This window comes from Acomys russatus, chromosome 2 (assembly GCF_903995435.1).
Source record: "Acomys russatus chromosome 2, mAcoRus1.1, whole genome shotgun sequence".
In the NCBI taxonomy this organism is placed as follows: Eukaryota; Metazoa; Chordata; class Mammalia; order Rodentia; family Muridae; genus Acomys; species Acomys russatus.
In genome coordinates this window covers 8,697,649-8,716,009 of record NC_067138.1, presented here as the reverse complement: position 1 = coordinate 8,716,009, position 18,361 = coordinate 8,697,649, and the positions used below count along the sequence as shown (strand labels likewise).

General features: G+C 48.1%; 1 protein-coding gene across 1 annotated transcript in view; it reads left to right on the top strand.

Moving 5' to 3' along the window:
• B4galt1 (beta-1,4-galactosyltransferase 1) overlaps positions 1-17,546 on the top strand; it is a 51,158-nt gene extending 33,612 nt beyond the window's left edge. Inside the window, exons 3-6 of the mRNA XM_051157772.1 lie at positions 11,464-11,651; positions 14,567-14,689; positions 16,535-16,639; positions 17,036-17,546. Coding sequence (XP_051013729.1) covers positions 11,464-11,651; positions 14,567-14,689; positions 16,535-16,639; positions 17,036-17,168 — 549 coding nt within the window. The 3' untranslated portion in view covers positions 17,169-17,546. The remainder of the gene's footprint in view (positions 1-11,463; positions 11,652-14,566; positions 14,690-16,534; positions 16,640-17,035) is intronic.
• The last annotated feature ends 815 nt before the right edge of the window (positions 17,547-18,361 follow it).

The following is an 18,361-nucleotide window of genomic DNA, read 5'->3' as shown; positions in this document are numbered from 1 at the left end:
TCTCTGCAGCCAGCCCTGGGTGAAAAGTCTGGGAATGTCGTATTCTCGAGCCTCAGAGACTAGTGTGGACTGGGCGGCGTCTCTCCCTGCACATCAGATCATGGGTGTGAGGCTGTCATCTGTTAGGACACGAATGCTGAAGACACCATAGCTTGTGGAGACACAGATAGCTCTAAAACCTTCTTAAAGTTTCTTTGGAGACAGGGTCTCACTATGTAGCCCTGGCTGTCCTGGAACTCACTTTGTAGACCAGGCTGGCCTCAAACTTCTAGAGATCTGCACCTGCCTCTGCCTCCCGAGTGCTGGAACTAAAGGTGTGTACCACCACCACCTGGTTCACGTGATATTTTCAGTTGTTAACAGACTACCTCATAACAAAGTTTCACCTGCCTTCAGAGGGCTGAAAGCTTGAGGACGGCAGGCTCTTACACGTCTAAACATTCCTGTGGTAACTGAGGCAGCGCCTTGCTACAGCAGCCCTCAGCTGGATGAGCAAACAGCTTCCCGGAAGTAACATCAAGCTCCCTGACTTTGATGGAGGCAGAGAAGACTGTTAGCAATCTTACCACCCCAGGCAGGCTCAAAGTTTAGCTTGAAATAAAACATTTGGTACACAGGCAAGTCAGACTCGTCGGTGTATCTAGATTACAATATAAACGTGAATTTAAGTACTGAGGATAAGCCAGGCATGGTGGCGCACTCTTTTAACCCCAGCACTCGGGAGGCAGAGGCAGGGGGATCTCTGAGTTTGAGGCCAGCCTGGTCTTCAGAGGGCGTTCCAGGACAGCCAAAGCTACACAGTGAAACATGGTTTGAAAAAGGAAGGAAGGAAGGAAGAAAGGCAGGCATATGCTGGATGGTGAGTGTCTAATGCTTTGGGAGCTGAGAGGAAGGAAAGGCAAGAAGGCTGTGCCCTGACACAGCTAGTACAGGGCCTCTTAAATATGCCAGGATGGCAGATCTCAATGATGGCGAGCTCTCCATCCACTGGCATACTGTGGCCTCTGGAGGCTTTCCTGAGCCAGTCTAGAGAGAAAGCTGTTTGCCAGAATCATCTCCAATGATGAGAGTGTTGTGAGTCACACTTCAGAGAAAACAACCCTAAATGAGCCCGCTCTCTGCTTCCTCCTTACTTTCCCCAGGATACCAGGGACTCCCCCCTCTCTTTTTTCCACTTGTACCTTTGTATCAGAAAAGGAATCTTTTTTTCAGGCGTTGGGGTGCGGCTCAGCGGTAGAGTGCTTGTCGTATATTCATAGGGCCGCGGCTTTGTCAACCAGCACTGCCGCAAAGCCAAAAAGTAATGTTGCACTCTTCCCCTTGGCTGTTTGCTAGGACTTGCCTAGACCCTGGAGGGCAGAGAGTGAGGATTTCTGCTCTGCGTTACAGGCAAGGGGCTCAGAGAGTAACTAGTCACATAAGTAACAGAGGGCTCAAGTGAACCCCAATCCAGACTCCGAGTTTAATAATACCCTCCACTGGGGGGCTCTTTCTGAGGCCATTTAGCCTTCTCCCTGGGGTGTTCCTCAAATCGCAGGGCTGGGACTAAGCCCTGTACCTGGAGAGCCATTTCCCAGGCAGTGACTGCACGGGCCACGCAAGCCCCTGACAACTCAGCTCCCTCCAAGAAAGAAAAGGAAGTTAGTATTTCCTCGCTGCGCTGGGGAGCACCTGTACAGTGACAAACCCTTAGTAAATATTAGCTGTTATTTCCCCTCTCCCCGGCTTCCTGCCTCAGGCCTGGGCCTGGTGCTTGGCTGATAAACTCTTTATTGTCTTCCTGCCTGCTCTTGACCCCACCATAGTTCCAATATCAGGGTCCTGCCTCCCGCCTGTTGGACCACTATGGGGTCAGAAGACAATGAATTCCGGTGTGAGTCAGACGACAGGTTCTCAGAAGACTCCAGGGCCATGCCTTGTCAACGTCTTTAGGGGAGGTTTGTGTCCTGAGTCCCACACACAGAAGTGAGGTCCCATGAATTTTTATAGTTTGTACTCTGTCTGTAGGGAGCTGTTAACCTTGCTCAATGTAGCCCCCCCACCCCCCCGCTGCTATGAAACTTAACGTTCAAAACAAGTGTATGCGAGGGGTGCCCCAATTGTTGCAGGGAGGAGCAAGGGTGTCCTTTGAGCTTTTTTTCTCCTCTTGCCTTGACATTCTAGGTAGGTTCTGCTAGAGTCTCTGCATGTCCTACGTAGCGCTGTGGATCCCCGCTCTGAGACATAGGTATCCGGCTGAGTCCAGCACTGGGATCGGGCTTGGTGTGGGAAAGAATGCGAGGTGTCATACAGGACGGAAGGAGGAAAGAAAGGGAAGCATGTGCTGGATGGTACTGCCTCGTACTTTAGTTAGGACAGGACAGAGCCAGGTAATAGGAAGGGCTGCCACCTGGTAGCACCAACCTTAAATGGAGAAGGAAAAAAAAAAAGAAAGAAAGAAAGAAAGAAAGAAAAACAGGCAAGAGGCCTCAGGGAGTATCCATCATAAAAATTACACAGTCATCACCGTGACAGTCCTTTGTCCCAGAGTCAGCTTTGTCCAGTCTCACTTATTTGCTTCTGACAGCTTTTGTCTCCTCACTCAGCCGCTCAAGATCTTTGTGGTTCCGCCCTTGTCACTTGTCTTTAAAGTGACTTCCCTCTGCCACCGGCAAGGGCCTGAGTGATCTGAAACCCTAGCGTGTGATACCGTCTGGGCTAGTCCTTCCCTGTCACACTTCACACAGTGTGCCACCCAGACACTTGTCCCCCCTCCCTATGCCTTGGCCTACTCTGCCCATGGCCTCCCCCAGTGACATTTTCTGGGTCTGTTTTCAGCTTTCCATCACCTCATCAGCTCTGTGAAGCCCCTGGAGGAGAGGTGACTTCTCCCTCTCACAAGGGACAATTAACCATTTTTGTGCCTCATCTTGGCCCTAGATTCCCAGTGTCTGGCCAGACTCGCTCCCACATCTCTGACCGTGCCCCTCCTCCACCATCCACTCTGGACTCTATAGGGTTTGGAACATGGATATCTTCCCTGGAGTCCTGCCCATTTACTGATGCCCACACCCAGGACCCCTGTCCTTTCCTACTTGCCTGTCGTGACCCTTGTAGAACTGGCATAGTGCCCTTCCAGGGCCCCTGCCCTGAAGTCCCTGGAGATTGCTGACTAGGACATGGACTGCCTGTAGTAAACCCCTTAGGGAGACTTTTGGTGATAGGGAAAGTACATGTACGTTAGCCCTGTGTTTGTTCATGATCACAAAGCTCACTTTTGGGCCAGACATGATAGGTGATTCAGACCTGTAATTGTAGTACAAAAGGGGGGGATTGCAGGTTGGAGACTGACCTCACTACATAGTGTGTTCAAGGCTAGCCTGGGCTACATAGCAAGACCAAAACCAAAAGGAAAGTGTTTGGTGTTCCTTTGCATTTTGACTTCCATAGGCCTACAGTGAGGGCTCCCGATGTGTCCCGGCTATGAAGGCTGCAAAGATATCATGGCCAGTAGCAGAGCTGGGACTAGACAGGGGTGCTAAGGAGTGTACGGCTTGCCATGTTTGTTTCTAGAATGTACCACATTCATTTGGCGCACTGTGAGGCTTGTTAGATTATGTGAGGGGGCAGCAGCTTGTGAGGGATAGCTGCAGAGCCCTCAGAAGCCTTTCTGACCTATTATGCTTCCAAGCAGACCTAGCTGGACAGGCTGGGGGAAGCAGAAGAGCCAGCCTGGGCTAGGAGGACAGGTGGTGCTGGCTGGCTGGCTCGATTTTTTTTTGTTTGTTTGTTTTGAACAATTTTTTAAATGTGTGTGTGTGTATGTACGTACATGAATGCAGGTGCCCACAGAGGCCAGAAGAGGCCAGGTCTGCTGGAGATTGAGTTGTGGGCAGTTGTTAGCCTTCTGATGTGGGTATTGGGAACCAAACCCAGGTCCTCAGCAGGAGCAGTGTATATTCTACACCACTGAGCCAGCCCGGCCCTTCACCCTGAATATAGTTTTGGGCTAATAAGGTGATAGTTCCGGGGGCTGGAGAGATGGCTCAGAGGTTAAGAGCACTGACTGCTCTTCCAGAGGTCCTGAGTTCAATTCCCAGCAACCACATGGTGGCTCACAACCATCTATAATGTGATCTAATGCCCTTTCTGGCATGCAGGTGTACATGCAGGCAGAGCACTGTATACATGATAATAAATAAATAATAAATCTTAAAAAAAAAAAAAGAAAGAAAGAAAGATGATAGTTCCTGTCAGCTTATCGCTGTAATTAGAGATAGTTTGTATCCTCCTGGAGCAAGAGTAGCACTACTGCACCTCTCTGTCCACAAGGGCGGGGCCGTGAGCATGCCTGCCTGTGGCCCAGGATGTATGTCACCTGTCACCTCTGTCTTCAGTTTCTTCTTCCAGCTGTCAGTGGATGTGTGTATGGAGTGGGGGACTTAAGGACTGTGGGGGCTCATCTGTTCATCCTCCCTTTCCTTGGGACATTTGGACCTCTCAGCTTGCTGACATGGATGTGTTGTGGGAAGGTTGAGAGTGTCTTTCACCTCAGCCTGAGTGCCACGCTCTGCCCTGTTGGCTCCCTCTCTGAACACGTCTGTGTACACAGGAGTGTGTCACAGTACTTACCAGTGTTCAGTTGCTAGTGAGTGGCCCTCAGACACTGTGCTGGCAAATGCCATTTTTCTCTGTGTGACCATGGTTCCACAAAGAGGGAATGACAGCTTACTTGGCCTTGGAATAAGGGTGGTCAGGGTGGGTCCTTTCTCTGCTGCAGCTTGGAGTTTACCTCTCCACCCATCTCCTTTGCATATGCTTTCCCCCCCTTCTCATTGGGGAGTTTTGCCTTTACTTGTTACTCCTGTTTGTAGCAAAGCAAGCTGAAGGAGGAGCTCCTATTTGTGGGCGACTTCTTACTCTGTACCCACCTTCTCTTCCATCCTCTCTGCCTCCTCTAAAGAAAGAAAAGGCGACTTACCTACTGCCGCTATCCTAACTACTGCCACCCACCGCCGCCGCTGCCGCCGCCACCGCTGCTGCCACCGCCACCCTGGTAATGTCCTCACATCTGACACAGTGCCAGGCCTTGCTGGACCAAGGAAGCTGTGACTAAGCCTGTGGCTATGCTGTCCTCCAGCTGGGGGAGGGGGGGCCTCCCAAGCAAGCGCAGGGCTGCTGTGGGTTTGCTGGGAAAACATGAAGATGAGTGGAAGCCAGCTCATGGCACAGAGCCCGAGAGACCTCGCTGTCTTTAGAGCAGACCCTGGTAGAGCTCATAGTGCATTGTATGTAAAGTTCCTGTCTCGCCTTTCTTTTCAGGTCCATGTCATTAGCGTCTCCCCATGCTGTCTCATGGTCTCCACATTCATTAGTGTCTTTCCATGCTGTCTTGTGGTCTCCGTATTCACAACCTCCATGCTTTCAGAGTTGATCGTTGAGTTCTACCACAATTACGTTTTCCTTTATTAGAAGCCTAAATAAACCACAGCAAACATCCTCAGGTCTCAAGTTTGCTCTGTATTGGCTTCTTCTGCATTCAAGATTGTTTCCTCTGGTTGGTTTGCAGATATAGAGTTGTATGTTAAGAAATAGTTTACAGCCGGGTGTGGTGGTGCAGGCCTGTAATCCCAGCACTTGGGATCACTGTGAGTTCAGGGCCAACCTGGTCTACAAAGCAATTCCAGGAAAGCCAAGGCTAACACAGAGAAACTGTCTGGAAAAACCAAAAGAACAAAAAGAAAAACAGACAGACAGACTTACAGTTAGCTGATACAAATAGACAAATTGCCTTTTGAAAGATAAGTCTCTGTTTTTAGCTTGTGTCTTACACATTCTAGAAGTGCTTAGTGCCACCTTTTGCTGAATTCTGCAGAAGTTTCTATATCTTGAGCCCAGGGAGGGGGCAAGCCTTCTGCCCTGGCCTCTGTGGAACTGGAGTTTTGCCTACACCACCCAGAATTCCCACAGCTGTTTCCCCAGCCTCTGTTCTGGGAAGCAAATGTGCTCACCCTTGTGAGTGATTACTGTAGCTAACAGAATATTGCCTCCCAAGAGTAGGGGGCCCTCATTCTGAAGAGCCTATGTCTTTTACTTATTGGGCAAAAAAAACCCTCAACCTCAGAGTCAAGTGTTTCAGGGGACCATGTCTAAGCCCAAGGCAACCATTTTATTATGGATTAAAAACCAGGACTCAACTAGAAGGTAAAAGAAGAGTGGGTATTAGCTGTTTGGCAATTGTGTAGTCCCAGGCTCTCACATCACTCTGGGTACCACTTCCAGCCTATCTCCTGTTAAGACTGAGGCTTGCAGGGCTGGCTGCCCAGCCAGAGCTTCTTCAGCTTCTCACAGACCACTCAGCCGAGGTCTTCTCGGCATCTGAGGAGGCATGGAAAGACACTTGGGGCATAGTTACCAGGTGCCATTGGCTACAGACCTACCCCTAGATCTGGGGGTAACTGTCTGAGCCGAGATGGCTTTGTAACAGCACCCCAGCAACCAAATCTCTCCAGTCACAGATATTCTGATTCATAGAGAATCTTGGGAGCAACTTTGTTGTTGAATTGTCTTTTGCTGGAGAGCATATATGGTATGTCCCCAATCCATCTGGGTCTCAGGATATTATATCTTCTGGTGACACATCTAAGCCTGCATCCCTGGAAGGCAGATGGGTGGATGAAATGAATATTCTAGAGGCTGTTGGGACCTAGACAAGTAAAATGCGGGCTTTCTTTAGCTGGTCCTCTGGCCTTTGTTGTAACCAAAGGAAGTCTACTCTTGCCCTCCTTAGTTGCCCTCAGGATTTTCCTGCAGATCAGACTAGACTCCAGTACCTGTCCTGGCTCCCTCCCCTCAAAAGGCTCTTATGACCAGGCGTGGTGGCTCACGCCTTTAATCCCAGCAGAGGCAGGTGAATCTCTGTGTGTTCAAAGCCCGCTTGGTCTACAAAGCAAGTCCAGGACAGCCAAGGCTACACAGAGAAACCTTGACTTAAAAAAAAAAAAAGGCTCTTATGAGTGTACATGCTTAGGGCCAGGAAGGCATGAGGAGTGAGTGGAGCCTCATCCTTGATTCCTTAGAGGAGGAATTAAAAACTTAACCACCATTGCTTTCTGGGCATGGCTGTCTTGCACGATGCAACAGCTTTCTAATTGAGCTGGTCTCCCTGCCTTTACTTGGATTGAGACACAAGTGCCTCCTGACATGCAAAACATGTGGGCCTACCTCGCCTGTTTTAAATCCTTGTAGTTTCGAAAATGGTCCTTTTTCTTCAGTCTTTCCAGAGGATGCCTTTGCATACCCACCTCTACCCCTAGAGTCAGTCTGGTCTCACCCACATCTTCTCAGTCATTTAGAGATTTTGCTATTTTGGGCCTTTCTTCTTTTTCCTGTTTTCTCTCTCTAGTTAGGAAGGGGTAACTACAGGTCTTTTCTACCAATGTGAGATGTGAGAAGCCCATTTTTAAGAACTGGGTCATGCTGGGCATGGTGGTGGCACATGCCTTTAATCCCAACACTCAGTCTCTAATTTCAAGGCCAGCCTCGTCTTGTCTCAAAATACCTTAATAGACAAAAACCAAAACAAGACAAACACAAAAATCTAACAAAAAGCCCAAGTCACTTTTTAAAGAGGTCTTCGCTTCAGGACAAAGTCTTTCGTCCCCAGACTTGGCAGTGTGCATGCCCACCTTTACCTCCTCTCTAAAGCTCTCTCCCTGCTGCTGCTGGAGTCTTAGTCGTGTGAGTCACAGGCTCACGGGAGGTGACGGGACTCTTGAAGCTGGTGGGAAAGGCCATAAGCAAATGCTAAGGAAGGTGGGGTCCCCTGCTGGAGCTCAGCGGTTAAGAGCACTGTCTGCTCTTCCAAAGGTCCTGAGTTCAGCCGAGAGTGGTGGTGCATGCCTTTAATCCCAGCACTTGGGAGACAGAGGCAGGCAGATCGCTGTGTGTTCGAGGCCAGCCTGGTCTACAAAGGGAGTCCAGGATGGCCAAGATAACATAGAGAAACCCTGTTTTGAAAAACCACAGAGAGAGAGAGAGAGACAGAGAGAGAGAGAGACCAGAGAGAGAGAGAGAGAGAGGAGAGAACAAAACAAAACAGAAACCCCAAAAACAAAGGTCCTGAGTTCAATTCCCAGCAACCACATGGTGGCTCACAACCATCTATAATGTGAATCTGGTGCCCTCTTCTGGCGTGCAGGCGTACATGCAGGCAAAATACTGTATACATAATAAATAAAATTTTTTTTTTTTTTTTTTTTTTAAAAAGGAAGGTGGAGTCCCCAGGAATGTTAGCAAACAGCTACAGGACTCAAGCATTTTGATAATCTGGTAGTTCCAGGTGGCTAAAAAGCCTGTTCCCATAACTGGTGGTAGCTGAACTGTCAGCAGGTAGGGTACTGAGGCCTTTCATGCACTATTTGATTTCTCACAACTCATCTTGCATCATCCTCATGTGACAAAGCAAGAAACTGAGGCACAAGTATGACTTAGCCAGTCAGTTAGCCAGGAGAGAGTGGAATGAAAGTGTGTGTCTCCCTGTGTGTGTCTACCTGTGTGTGTCTCCCTGTGTGTGTCCCCCCGTGTGTGTCTCCCTGTGTGTGTCTACCTGTGTGTGTCTACCTGTGTGTGTTTGGCCTGACCTGGCGCTAGGTGCTTAGTCAGTTTGCACTTAGATGAATGAAATAGGTGGTCGGGGGTCATGGGGTGGGAAGGAGGGTTTGGGGAGGTGGAGCGTGTGTGTGTGTGTGTGTGTGTGTGTGTGTGTGTGTGTGTGTGTGTGTGTGTGTGTGTCTAATTCCAGCACTCAGGAGGCAGAGGCAGGTGGATCCCTGTGAGTTCAAGGCCAGCCTGGTCTTCAAAGCAAGTCCAGGACAGCCAAGGCTACACAGAGAAACCCTGTCTCAAAAAAACTAAAAAAAGAAAAGAAAAAGGTAATTGAGTTTGTCGTTCTGACCAAGAAATGTACGAACTTCACCCAAAGAAACCTAGAAATCTGCAATCTCAAAGGAGGAAGAGGAAAACACACTTTGCCTATCTTTCCGTCTTAGGTTCCTAGTGGGCCCCAGCCCTGCCATGTACTTTCCTTCTTCCTGCTTCATACAGATGACGCTAGTTGGAGAGGAGACATTGGAGGAAGAGCGTAGGTCAGGTTATTTGGAGAATTGTCTGACCAGTTCTAAATGTGGGCCCTTCCTGAGCTGAAGGAACTGTGTTACACTGCCCTCAGGGAAGCTGGCTGAAGCAGGCCTGCTTGGACTCTGCTCCAAAGCTACCATTGTTTATGGGCTTTGGCCTCCAAAGTGCTTGTTCACGGTTCCAAATTTTTAGCTCCTGGAAAGCGAACACGGTTTAGTCTCCATCAATGCTTGGCTCAAACAGTCATTGCCAGCAGGTCCTGTGGTACAGCAGAGGTCACCAGGGATCCCCACCCTGGGTCTCTGGAGTATCCTAAGGAGGAAGGGCATAGTTGTGGGTCTGGAAATACTCTTAGGGTATACCACAGAGGGATTAAAGAGCATGCGTCCCTTTAACTTACTAGAAAAGTGGTCATTTGGAGCTTTGTGTTCCAAAGTGGAATTTGGGTTGGGACAGTGGTTGTTAAAAGAATGTCAAGATGATCAAGCCATCCCCCCCAGGGTAGAAACACTTACTCTATGCCTTATAGATGAGATCTCCCAATGGACATGAGCAGCATGTTGTTATAGTGACAGTGGGTCCAATAACTTCTTGGTTTTCCTATTCAGTTTCTACTATTTGGACTTTTTGCCCCATGGCTTACATGGAATTAGTTCCACCCAGAATTTCAGATCAACTCTTTGTGGTGGAGTGTTCCTTTAGGCACAGCTTGCTCGCCTTGTGCATGGGGGAAGGGCTTTATTAGGGCTAGAGAAAGGAGCTCTTGGCCGGGCGTGGTGGTGCACGGATCGCTGTGAGTTCGAGGCCAGCATGGTCTACAAAGTGAGTCCAGGACAGCTAAAGCTACACAGAGAAACCCTGTCTGGAGAAAGAAAGAAAGAGAGAGAGGGAGGGAGGAAGGAAGAGCTATTGTGTGCCAGCTGATTCTTTAACCCATTCTTGATTGTCTTCTGAGTTCCCGGTTCCTGTCTTTCCTACGTGGTTTCTGAGTTATCTAGCTGATGACCTGGCTGGGGAGTGCCAGCGTTTCCAAGTTTTTGTGCAGGCGCAGGGAGAGGGGAGTTTTCGTCTATGGACTTCAAGTCCTTGTGATGCTCAGAGTGGAAGCTCCGGTCTTTTGATCCCAAGAATTTTAAGGAAAGGTACCTTAGTGATGGGGAGTCCAAAGTGGTGGGGGGACCCTCTCTGCGTCACACGCTGCAATGAGGCCAGAATGAAAGCACAGGCTTAGGAAATGCTGTGTGAACCGCTAAGGGACCGTCCATGCTGGGATATCTCTGCTAACCCTGGGTCACAGGAACTGGTAAGACCAGACACCCCAGAGTGACCCTCAAGGAGATGCTCAGGTTGGAAATTTATAGAAAGTGCCGTCATCTGCCATGATACATTGAAACTTGTCTATCCGTCTATCCATCCATCCATCCATCCATCCATCCATCTATCCATCAAGCTAGACAGCAGCTATTACATTTTTATTTTATGACAGTGGGCACCAGTTGAATGAAAAACAAAAGTGTAAGTCTTTGTGACACTTTTTTCATGGGTGATACTGGGGAAAAAAACCAGGGTAAGTCATTTGAAATATGAAGGGTCTTTCCGCCATCAGGCTTGGGGACCAGGGCCCATCAGCTGTACCTGAAGCAGGTGCTTTGTCTCTATCATGTGTCTCTGACTGCTTCCTGCTCTACACCGTGAGCATTACGAGGGTGGTCCTCCAGCATCTAGCTGGGGGTCTGATGGGCAGGTAGAAGTCCAACAGTGTGTCAGTCAGACTGTAACAGAGAGCGGAAGTGAAGAGGCACCCAGTTTTCACTATTTCCTTTGTAGTGTTGCTGGGGTCTGTTTATAATACTATACATGACACGTTTAAATGCCTGTCATCTTTTCTTTTAGAGCTGCACACACTTCTCAGACTCATAATGTACACACTTTGGGTGCCTGGGTGCCAGAATATAGGTGTATACGCCTGCCATGCCTGGCCCTTATTTATTTATTTATGTATTTGCAGCTCTGTTTCACTATGTAGCTGCACATGGCTTGTTTAACCAGTCCCCCAGTGATGCTTATGTGACTGTTTGCGATCTGCTGTTATGATGGGCACTTCACACTGAACAGTATTGTTCCCAGTTTGTCACATACATGTAAGCCCTTCCGCTGGACAGGCTCCTGGGAATGGGCTTGCTGACTCAGAGAGCTGACACTCAGGATGGATTTGGGAAGGAAGGGCAGAAAAAGAGGCCCCACAGTTAACTAGTGACATCGTGTAGCAGACAAGTCACCCACCCTTGTGAGTGCGGTGCTTTAAGGGCTCGTGGCATCTCATACCCCTTGTTGTTTCTGCACTAGGCTGGAGACACCATATTCAATCGAGCTAAGCTCCTCAACGTTGGCTTTCAAGAGGCCTTAAAGGACTATGACTACAACTGCTTTGTGTTTAGTGATGTCGACCTCATCCCAATGGACGACCATAACGCCTACAGGTGCTTTTCACAACCACGGCACATTTCTGTTGCAATGGACAAATTCGGGTTTAGGTAAGACATCCTCGGCCAGAGTCTGCTACGAAGGTGCTGTGTTTTGAGGGGTGGACTAGAAATTGCAGTTCCTCTGTTGTGTCCCAAGGCCCTGCATGGGAATGCCACCTCTGAGAGTTGGTTGCTTTTTTAAAAGCCTGTAGCCATATATTGCCAGAGAAGGAAAGAATGCCTGTAATTACTGTGTACCCTGATAACAGTTGTTAATACTTGGCTTGGCTCCTATCTTTGGGCTCCCAACAGTGGCTGGATTTCCTCACCTTCTACTCTCCTCTGCCCAACACAGTTTGGGAAGCAAAGTGGACTCACCAAAGGCACACTGAGTCTAGTTATTGTATAGCTTGGTCTATATTGCTCAGCACTTTCAAAGAAACATGGTTCTGTTTCCAAAAACAAGGACTCCTGTTGGAACGTGGGGCTCTAACTTTATATCAGTGTGCTAGTGAAGAGGATAAATATTCCTGTCCCCAAGGGCAGCTGTGTCACCCAAACCTTATTGACACATGTGGAACATAGTCTTTTTATTTGTTTGTTTCTCTGTCCTGGACTCTCTTTGTAGACCAGGCTGGCCTCAAACTCACAGTGATCCACCTGCCTCTGCCTCCCAAGACTATGCTTGGAGCATAGTCTTCTAGTCATTTGTTTAATCTTAAAAGGGCGTGGGCTCCTGCTCAAAGATGTGGCTCTAACTTTTCTATCAACCTGCTAGCGAAGAGGATAAATATTCCTGTCCCTAAGGGCAGCAGTGTGACCCAAAGCTTATTGACATATGTGGAACATAGTGTTATAGTCAGTTGTTTAATCGTAAAAGTCAAAAGCCCAGGCATACTGGTGTATACCTGTATTCCTCGCACTCCAGAGCCAGAGGCAGGTGGATCTCTACAGTTTGGGGCTAGCCTGGCTACATACTGAGTTCCAGGACAGCCAGAGCTTCAAAGTAAGACCCTGTCTTTAAAAAAAAAAAAATCAAAGTCAGTGAGTAAATGAATGTACACTCCATCTTTGTTTGCACTGAAGAGTTAAACTCATATTTGAAAAGCATTTATCTTCCCTTCCTTAAGTAAACTTGAAGCTCCAGGAAGCTGTGCTGCAGCTATTTGAGCTTAGGCTGGGTCCAAGTATCGTTGGCCTGTGCAAATAGCCTTTGCGTGAATACAGCTGCCCTGTCTTTTTTTTTTTTTTTTAGACTAGTCTCGTCCTCTCTTCCACCTCACCCTTGATGGACCACATAGAACACAGGTCTCTTTATGGTCAGAGCTGTTCAGGCTCTATACAGAACGTCATCTTTAGACTCTTCAGGAATTAATCTGTGGCCACTTGTCTTCCTTCCCTCTCTTTGAGTGTCTTCCCTTTAAGCGGGTTGTACTCTGACCGTCTATTCTTCTCCTGGAGTGTGATGGTGAGGCCCAAGTAAACACTGAACTCCTTTACCATAGCACCAACAGTGGTTTGCAGACACCCTGTGATGCTCTGTAAATAATGCGGCTAGATAAGAAAAGTAGCAGAGGCAGCAAAAGTGAGTCTAGTCAAGATAGCTGTACTCCACTGAAGTAGGAACCTATTTCTAGAAAAGCGCTGATTAACAAGACCTAGTGTTGGTCTAGGTGCCTTTGGCTTTAACCGGCATCACAGATGTAGAAGCTGGAGCTATAACTCAGTGGGGGAGCAGTTGGTTGCTCAGCATGGTTGAGACCCAGGGCTCAGTCCCCAGTTCTGCATTTGACACCTTCCTACCCCCAAAAAATGTATGTGAGGTGTGCCAAAAATGGATAATATGACCCCTTAGTTGTAGCATCTGACTCTGAATCCATTGCTTTAGATTCATTCAAGCAGAACTCCAGAGCTCCTTTCAAGCCAGCGAGGTGTTCTATCCCTGAAATTGTAGCAACTGGGAGGCTGAGGTTGGGAATACCGTCTGATCAAAGATAGCCTAGGCAGGTGAGAACAGGGCTGTGTGTCTGTGTGTGTCTGTGTGTGTGTGTGTGTGTGAGAGAGAGAGAGAGAGAGAGAGAGAGAGAGAGAGAGAGAGAAGACAGAAGAGAGAGAGCCAGGAGGAGGGTCTGTCCTTTTATATAGCCCTGGGCAGGGCCACGCCTCCATGGCAGGTAGGCAATGACGTTACAGGTAGGCAGACTGAAGCAGAATCCTAACACTTAGGGTAACAGGAAACCCAAGCATTTAGAAGGCCCTTGTGTGGCCTTTGGGGCAGAATCTATCTTTCCTACTATGACGCTTTTAAGGTATAAAAGGGTATAGAAGGACAAAAGTCCCTGGTGTCCCAGTACTTGGGAATGTGGAAAAGTAGATTCATCACCTTACTGCCTCAGAATAAAGTAGAAAATTTGAGGCAGTTTCCAGAGATGCAGTTGCCACATTAGGACTAGTGTTCAAGCCTTGTGCCTTTGGGAGAAAAAGTGATTGGTCGATAGGGTAAGCAGGGAAGCATGGTGTGACACGCCTGCCTACGTGCTTCTCTGCAGGAACAAGGTACACAGAAGGTACGTCCCAGAACCACAGAGCAAGAGCTGCACTTAGCCTGCTTGTAACTGGTTCCGAGGCTCAGTACAGTACTCTTAGGAAAGGAGATTCTACATATCTGAACCCTGATATAAAGCAAATTAAACGTCAAAAGCTAAGCGAACTGTTTTGTTTCAGGGCAGGTTGTGAAAAGATAGTGAGTAAAGGAAACAAATTAAACAAAGATAACCCACAGTTATGGAAATTTCCTCCCAGTGCCTAAGGAGAAATTTCAGAAATATTCTCATGGCCAGGTACCTTTAGTCTCAGCACTCAGAAGACAGAGGCCTGAGTCTCTGAGTTCAGGGCCAGCCTGGTCTGCATAGTGAGTTCTAGATCAGCCATTACTTGGGGTCAAAACTGACTAACCATGGCCCTCTGTCTGTCTTCCTCCCCAGCCTGCCTTATGTTCAGTATTTTGGAGGTGTCTCTGCTCTCAGTAAACAGCAGTTCCTGGCCATCAATGGATTTCCTAATAATTACTGGGGCTGGGGAGGGGAAGATGACGACATTTTTAACAGGTAAGGTTCACAGTTTCTATCTCCTCTCGGGCTTCACTTCTGGTGTTTGGGTCAGTGCTGGGTTATTCTAGAAGTATCAGCAGCCAGGAGGAAGCAGCTGGTACTCAGCCCTATGCTGAGATCACGCCTGTGTAGGTCTTCAGGTGCTTAGCAGAGTCTTTACAAAAGTGAATGTCTGGGATCCTTAGAGTATCTTAGGAAAATGTGAGGTGGGAAGGAAATGGAGGGGCAGGTTTACCTGGACTCCCTCCATGGGCTTTCCGTACTGAAGAAGCAAACCTGTGACCTATGTGAAGGCACCGTCCCAGAGGAGATGCTTGGTGTGGAAAGCACTGTCTTAGCGAGCAGGAGAGCGTGAGTGCCAGATGTGGCAGTGCACGCTCTGTGAGATGAGACAGGGGCAGCAGGGCGATCCCCAGATGTGAGGGTCTCTTTCAAAGAAGACTTTAGCTCACTGTGGCCCCTTTCTGCTGTAAAGCAAGTTTTCTTGCACGGCATCTTAGTGCTGCGGTTTTATTTTGAATTATTTTAACCACAAACAAGGAAAGACAGAGTAGAAGCTCAAGTGACTGCTCAGCAGTTAAAAACACACACTGCTCCTGCAGAGGACCTGAGCTTTGTTCTCAGCACCTATCTAAGTTTAGGTGTCTCACAACTTCCTGTAACTCCAGCTACAGAGGATTCAATACCTTTCTTCTGGAGTCTTCAGGCATCTGCACTCAGATGTACATATACACATGTACGCACACACACATATATATGGTGGCACACGCCTTTAATCTCAGCACTTGAAAGGCAGAGACAGGCTGATGTCTGAGTTTGATGACTCTGGTCTACATTGAGAATTCCAGGACAGCCAGAGCTACATAGTGAGACCTTGTCTTTAAGAAGACAGTAGTTTAATGAGCCTACGTAGAGCCATGTGATCCATGCTTATTATGCTGTGGCCAGTCTTAACCCTATTCGCACATCCCCGGGCACTTCTTAAACTAGCAGCTTGTCTCCTGTGGGTTGTGGGTAGTAAAAGCCATCTGGGAGCCGATCTGAACTTGTTGCCTGCATTGGTATGCATTGCCTGAGTTAACAGAAAGTGTCTGTCAGAACAGCATCCATGCTGTTCAAGGTTACCGCTGTGTGAGAACTTGCCAAAGCTCCAAATCCTTAATAAGGGCCTTGACAGAAACTTGAGTGTTAGCGCATGCAAACCGGTTATCAGGCATGTACATATTGAATATGTACTGCATTTAGAGCATTGTAAAGCCCGTCCATCAGGGAAGATGCTAAGAACCTCACCACAGGGTTCAGACAGGACACTTGCTCCTCCATACCCTTACCTGGGAAGCCGTCTGGACTGCTGGGGCAGAGCATCGGGCTCATGGGGTACCACAGCCTTGAGTGGTCAGCAGGATTGGGGAAGGGAGGCGTTTAGAGTAGGACTAGAGAGATGGGTGGTACATGGATAGTGTAGCTCTCCAAGAGATGGAGGCTTCATACACCTGCTTACTGTATGCCAGACAGGAAGATGAGCCTACAGGGACAGCATGGCTAGAAACCCGCCTCTCATCCAGAGCCACCAGTCCTCCCCTAACTTGGATATTTGATGTTTCACTTTGGGGCCTTAACGAGGCAAACACTACAAAGGTTGCAGAATCTGTCACTTCTGTATATTGGGAAAGAGTCTACATTTTACCTAAAGCCTTCTGGGCTGTGTCCCAGCATGATGCGTATGGTTTGGGCTTAGTGACTACCTACAGGCCTGTGGATGGGTCCACAGTCTTACAGCCGGGCTCCTGGAGCCAAGCCTTCTGACAGCTGCGGTGATGACTGTGCCTTTGCTCTCTGCAGATTAGTTCACAAAGGCATGTCTATATCACGCCCAAGCGCTATGGTGGGGAGGTGTCGCATGATCCGACACTCAAGAGACAAGAAAAATGAACCCAATCCTCAGAGGTATGTTCTCTGTGTGTGCTCTTTTCATGGAAGAGTTATTTTATGTGTATGCGTGTTTTACCTGTGTGTAAGTATGTGCACCATGTATGCCCGGTGCCCTCATGGTCAGAAGAGGTTATCTGATCCTCTGGAACTGGAGTTGTGATCCACTTTGTGGGTTTCCTCGGCAAGAGCAGCCGGGGCCGTGTCGCCAGCCCCCCCCCCCCAATGTGTTCTTATTACTCTTCCTTCTTAAAGGGGGCAGGCTGCGAGTGAGGCTTGCTCAGTGGTCCGGGTAGCCCATCTGTGGTAACCATCCTGGGCAAAACGGCTGTTGGAAAAGAAGTGCAGACGTTGTTGACCAGTTTCTTCCAATTATGTTTTAACCCATTCCCTTCGCACTTTTTTTCCTGGTAGGTTTGACCGGATTGCACACACAAAGGAAACTATGCGTTTTGATGGTTTGAACTCACTTACCTACCAGGTGTTGGACATACAAAGATACCCATTATATACCAAAATCACAGTGGACATCGGGACACCGAGATAGCATTTTGGTACAAATAAGAGACCTGAAAATGGCCAGGGACCTCAGATGTGTGTCTCTGCCAGTCGACTGGGCTGGTCCCTCTCATTTGTACAATCTGAGTGATAGTTTTCCTTGCTTATCATTCAGACATCTTTCCAGATGCCCGAGGTGAATGTAATGTTTACAGCCTGGCTCGGCACTGGATGAAATTCTACAAGGCGTTTGTCAGTGTAAAACGGTCAGCCTTTGGAGGCTTCTTGGACATGTCCATAGTCTCGCCCCCAAAGAGTCAGAACTGTACACAGGTCAAAACCTAGTGACCACGGGTCACATTCGCACCGCTGAAACAGCTAAGTTGTGAAATGGGTAAGAACTTTGCTTTAACCAGCGATGTTCAGAGTGCAATGAAGGCTGCTGCTGGATTCACATTAATGCGGTATTCTTGGATTTTTTTTTTATACAAAAATCAAATTTTTAATCAGTCTTGTGTTCTGTCCCTTTCCTACTTTCTTTCATCGGTGTGCAACTATTACAATCACTGTGTGTGTGTCTTTTCTTAGCAAAAGAATTTTAAAACTTGAGCCTGGAACTTGGTATCCTGTTAGTGTGTGGATCCCAAGGCCTCGCACTCAGAGCAGGCACTCTCACTTATGCGGCCTGTCTCCAGGTCCCTGTCTGATTTCTGAATGTAAAGTTTTGTTATTTTGTTTTTGTTTTTAAAAAGCAATTTGTAGGATTTTAAAGAATAAATTGAGTTCTGATCATGCTATAGCTTGATTCTGTGTTGATCCAAATTGGAATAGCTATTGAGTGTTAAATCATGACAATTTATTTTTCTGGGCATGCTATGTTAAACTTGAATTTCCTGTGTATTTTTATTGTGGTATGTTAAATGTGTGGAAGGGGTTGACTGTTTTGGGGGGGGGGAATTAGTGTATGCTGTAGGGGTCACAAACGAGCGAGGTTTTATGAAGAACAAAATCACTTTCAGGTCCCTTGATGAGGGCAAAGCCTTCAGAGCAGCAGCATCCTGCCAGGGTGGGTCAGGGACTTGGGAGACAGCATCTGCTGACCTGCAGAGCTCTCCCTCCACTCCTCTAGATGGGCAGCATGGAAGGACCCTCAGGCTCCCAGAACTGACACCTCAGAGTCCTAGGCTATGGGGTTGAAAATCTTAGAGTCAGGTTGTTTACCATCCCTCTGAGCCTCTGTAC